Here is a 4386-nt window from a genome sequence, read left to right on the forward strand (position 1 = left end):
ATATTATTATGAGATTACGTGGGTGTGTATATATATATACATATAGAGCGCGTGAGGTGGGCGCGCCACAAAGGAAACGTTGAATGGTTCCGTTATAGCCAATGCGGTTTACATTTAAATTTGCAAACCCTCTCTTTCGATAAATCTCTTCCACAGATTCGCTCTCCAGCTCTTGAATCGGATTTTCGAAATTCGAAACCTTCGAATCAATTCACCCAAATAGATTAATTAATTAGGGTTTGGTATGGAATCCGACGCCCATTTTGGGTTCGCCTTCAACAACGTTCAATTCTCCGATCGCATTCTTCGGATCGAGATCACTCGTGGCGGCGAGGATAGTTGTTCGAGTATCGTCGATAGGGTTCGAGATCGCAAACGCAGGAGAGAAGATTCCAAGAATCAGACTCATGGTTTGTTCATTATATCTTCTTCATCCCAATAATTCATCTTTCTTTCTTTTATTTTTGTTCTGCCTGTAATGAACTGAGAAAAGTATTGGGATCTTGTTAATTTTCCGAAAACTTCTTCATGGTTTTTTGTATAAACGAATTAAGATATATGATTTTTCAGAGTTGGATCTTGCTACATGTCAAGTGGAGCCTGACTTGAACAAGAAGTCATGTGAAAGGAATGGTGAGAATACAAGCAGCAATCATGAAGAAGCAATGGTAGCAACTAACCAAGAATCAGAATCAGGTTATATATCAGTATGAACATTCCTTGCTCTGTGATTCACTTCTTTCGAAAAATCTGATTGATTCATTGGTTTCAGGTGGTGAAGATGAGATTGATCAGCATAATCCTTCAGTTCTGAGAGTTATAGAATTACATATAAGCTCTCCGATATTGGCAGCCAGTAGCCCCTTTTTCTACAAGGTATCACTAACTATATTAGACGTAAATTTGAGATATAAATTTGATGTGTGTACAACAATTGTTAGACGTAAGAGATGGAATCTATAATACCTCTTTTGTACTATAGTTGAGAGAAAAAATTCCTCTGTTTTTTTCTCGCAGCTATTCAGTAATGGAATGGTTGAGTCGGAGCAAAAACTTCTGACCTTGAAAATAGATGCTTCTGGTATTGTACTTGTCTAAATTTGAATACTACTTGTTGTATCTCTCTGGTGAAATATAGCAATTTGAAATTTCCATATTTGTTTTGCAGAGGAAGCTTCTCTAATGGAGCTACTGAATTTCATGTATAGAAACTCATTATCAGTCACGGAGGTCCCTGCTTTGCTCGATGTTCTCATTATCGCTGACAAGTTTGGGGTTGATTCGTGTATGAAGTATTGCAGCCGTTTGTTGCTAAATATGCCTATGACAATAGACTCTGCATTGCTTCTTCTTCATCTTCCTCAGAATGTGCGCAGGAATGATTTCGTAAAGCCTTTGACACATGCCGCAGTGCAATTCCTCATCTCGCACTACAAGGACATATCCAAGTATATATATATATATATGCCTTTTTTGTCCTCAAAACTTTCAGAACATTCCTTTTCTGTTTTTTTTTTTGTTTATCTAAATGCATATTCTCACAATTTTGATAGGATTTCCCCGGAGGAGTGGATGGCTTTACCGTTAGTAGCTATGATGACCATACTGGCGAGTTCTAGTCTAATGGTTTCGTCTGAAGACAATTTATACGAACTTGTCTTGAGATGGGCAAAATCAAATTACTCTGTTCTAGAAGAACGCCAAGCTATCCTCGCTTCTCATCTCGCTCCCTTCATCCGATTCCCTCAAATGACATGTCGCAGACTCAAGCAAATCTTGACCTCAGACGACTTCAAACCTTCTTTCGCATCGAAACTAGTCCTTGACGCTCTCTACTTCAAAGCAGAATCAGTGACCCTTCGACGCCAGTTTGCCACTGCACAACCATCTCCATATAAGCGATGGTTTTTTGAACGAGCCTACAGATTCAGACCCATCAAAGTTGTGGAGTTCGAGGTTCCTCGCCGTCAATGCATCGTCTTCTTAGACTTGAAACAAAACGAATGTGCGGATCTTTATCCATCAAGTCGGATTCTTTCTCAACGGTTTCCACTAGGAGGACAAGAGTTCCATCTCTCAGCTGATTGCAACATGGACCAGCTGAATCTGTCTCACCGTTTTGGATTGTATATTTGGATGCATGGGTCGATGAGTCTGACTGTGGACTACGAGTTTTCAGCGAGGTCGAAGCCAACAGAGGACTTTGCCGTAAAATGCAGAGGAAAGTATACGTTCACCGGAGGCAAAGCTATTGGTTTCAGGGACATGTTTGCGACACCATGGGATAGTTTCATTGCTGAAGATTCTCCCTACTTCATCAATGACGTTCTTCATCTCCGAGCCGAGCTCTCCATTCGTAACAGCTCTTGACTTTGTTACCTGCACAGCCTTTTTTCCTTTTTTCTTAAGTTACAACTATTGGTTTAACGGCATTCAAATACTTAGGTTGTGTGTGTCTGAAGCAACCATGACACTTGCATATATGATGTATATACATAGTGGTTTTCAATGCAAGTTTTGATCACCTTAGTCCTTAGAATTGGAGTCAATTTTGAGGTATGTATATGTCCTGAAACTAATTTGTTTCAATGCCCATGAATCTAAGATAAATAGTTTCAGACAGCAGAAGATATATTGTTGAAACAGAGAAATTGTATAATAATCATCTTACAGGAAAACCTCATAAAGTAAACTGGTTTTTGTTTTGTTTTTGCAATGAATCTATTCGGTCCCTGCGATCTTCTTCTTCAAGGAATCAATGTCCTCAGCCAATTCCTTTCTGCTTGACTGAAAGAAGATTGATCATCAGATTTTTTTGATTCATGGCAGATAATTTATATAAAGAGTTTGTCGCAGTTTTGTTACCTTGAAGAGAAGGTATCTGTAGACGAACCATCCTGTGTACCCGAGACCGACAAGTTCCATAACTTTCGGAAGCTACACTCAAAACAAACAAACAAACATACATCATTCTGAGTCAAACCCATTCCACTTTCTCTGATATCTAAACGGAGTTTATAGAGAATGTTACCAGAGGAACAGAGTTTATGGCACCAACAACAATGGAAGATAACCAAACAGCAACAATGGCTCCTCCTCCATAAATAAGAACTGTCGACTTGTTCTCAAGACCATCCCACTGCATCAAAAACGAAAGTCAATACATAACACAGAGCCAAGCCACTCGGGTTATTTTTTCTTACCTTTTCCTTCAAGTCTGTGATGAGTTCGTTAGTGTCAATGGACGTTGAGGTCTCTTCTGATGAAGAAGCTCTCGTCTTCATCAATTCAACCTTCTGCAAACCATTCCCTGCGATTGAACCGGAGATTCCAATGTTTCGGTTTAGATTCACGAAATCAAAGTATTAAACTCCCCTACCTAATTTCGGTTTTGAAAATCAACACACTCTTTGAGTAGCTTACACCATCCACACCGGATATACTAAACCGGGTCTATCGAACTAAATTTTGAATTTTAACCACTATACCGAACCGTCGCATCGCTGAATTTCAATTCCGGGCCGCAATAATCTAATTTTCTCAGGCAATTACGCAAGTTTACTCAGGCATTTCTAGATTTTATCAAACCCGGAAAGAGAGATACGGGAAAATAAACCGGTCACCTGCAACAAGCTTCAGCGGAACAGTGAGAGAGGATCGGCCAAAAGAGCGAGGAGGAAGCGGAGGAAGGTAAGGAACGGCGGAGCAGCGGGCGGAGACGGCGGGTACTCGTGTAATCATCACCGCCACAGAGGACGAAGCTGCTACTGTCATCGCCATCGAAGCAAACCGATAATTTCTTAGTCGTCTTCTTCTTCTGCCTACTACTTCTCGTCTTCTTCTTCTCTGATTTCTCTCCACTCTCGACTTTTTTTCTGCTGCGCTTTTTACTAAACGAGATTCCGTCTACGACACGTGGACGTTCCTCGTGCTCTTATTGGTTGCTGCTCTTATCTTTAGAAATCCAACTCAGTGGTGTTCGTAGAATGCTAACATCCTGTGGGGTTTAAGGCCTGTCTTCGGCCCATTTACACTATGGACTCATTATAAAGCCCATAAAATTGATTCTTTTGTTATTTCCATTTGTTAAGATACAATATTGTAGGTGAGGAAACATGGACAATTGTGCAGACCAGAAAGAGGATTTCGAACAAGGAACTTTAAAATACTACTAATCTTGTAAATGAATTTAGAAAGAATTGTGCTAAAAAGAAATGTATATATAACAAACCCACTAAAACTGAGTGATTGTACAGCTCTTCGACCCTTATACTTCGCTGGCGCTTTCAACTACTAACCAAAATACTCCATTTCTCTTGATATTTAAGAAAATATTTGAAGTTTAAACTCTATTTTAATCTTATTTGGTAATCCTTTTGTAAATAA

General features: G+C 39.6%; 2 protein-coding genes across 2 annotated transcripts; one reads left to right on the forward strand and one right to left on the reverse strand.

Moving 5' to 3' along the window:
• The first annotated feature begins 244 nt into the window (after positions 1–244).
• LOC18015029 (BTB/POZ domain-containing protein At4g01160) lies at positions 245–2370 on the forward strand. The gene is made up of 6 exons (XM_024154134.1): positions 245–410; positions 571–696; positions 773–876; positions 1018–1081; positions 1169–1448; positions 1554–2370. The coding sequence occupies exons 1-6, from the start codon at positions 245–247 to the stop codon at positions 2368–2370; spliced, it is 1557 nt and encodes a 518-aa protein (XP_024009902.1).
• A 229-nt stretch (positions 2371–2599) lies between these two features.
• On the reverse strand, positions 2600–3933 carry LOC18015163 (protein CURVATURE THYLAKOID 1A, chloroplastic). The gene is made up of 5 exons (XM_006396232.2): positions 3624–3933; positions 3204–3310; positions 3032–3139; positions 2866–2937; positions 2600–2787 (listed from the first exon to the last, which is right to left on the reverse strand). The coding sequence occupies exons 1-5, from the start codon at positions 3778–3780 to the stop codon at positions 2722–2724; spliced, it is 510 nt and encodes a 169-aa protein (XP_006396295.1). The 5' UTR covers positions 3781–3933; the 3' UTR covers positions 2600–2721.
• Positions 3934–4386: the final 453 nt, after the last annotated feature.

This window comes from Eutrema salsugineum, unplaced genomic scaffold (assembly GCF_000478725.1).
Source record: "Eutrema salsugineum unplaced genomic scaffold, Eutsalg1_0 scaffold_3, whole genome shotgun sequence".
NCBI lineage: Eukaryota > Viridiplantae > Streptophyta > Magnoliopsida > Brassicales > Brassicaceae > Eutrema > Eutrema salsugineum.

What these genes read in the sequence shown, in the direction of transcription:
- LOC18015163 (XM_006396232.2), bottom strand. Translation starts at nt 3,780, where the DNA reads ATGGCGATGACAGTAGCAGCTTCGTCCTCTGTGGCGGTGATGATTACA. An exon ending in TCCGCTGAAGCTTGTTGCAG is followed by an intron (nt 3,311 to 3,623) that starts GTGACCGGTTTA and finishes GTTCAATCGCAG; the next exon opens with GGAATGGTTTGCAGAAGGTT. An exon ending in TCACAGACTTGAAGGAAAAG is followed by an intron (nt 3,140 to 3,203) that starts GTAAGAAAAAAT and finishes TTTTTGATGCAG; the next exon opens with TGGGATGGTCTTGAGAACAA.
- LOC18015029 (XM_024154134.1), top strand. Translation starts at nt 245, where the DNA reads ATGGAATCCGACGCCCATTTTGGGTTCGCCTTCAACAACGTTCAATTC. An exon ending in TTCCAAGAATCAGACTCATG is followed by an intron (nt 411 to 570) that starts GTTTGTTCATTA and finishes ATGATTTTTCAG; the next exon opens with AGTTGGATCTTGCTACATGT. An exon ending in CACTACAAGGACATATCCAA is followed by an intron (nt 1,449 to 1,553) that starts GTATATATATAT and finishes CAATTTTGATAG; the next exon opens with GATTTCCCCGGAGGAGTGGA.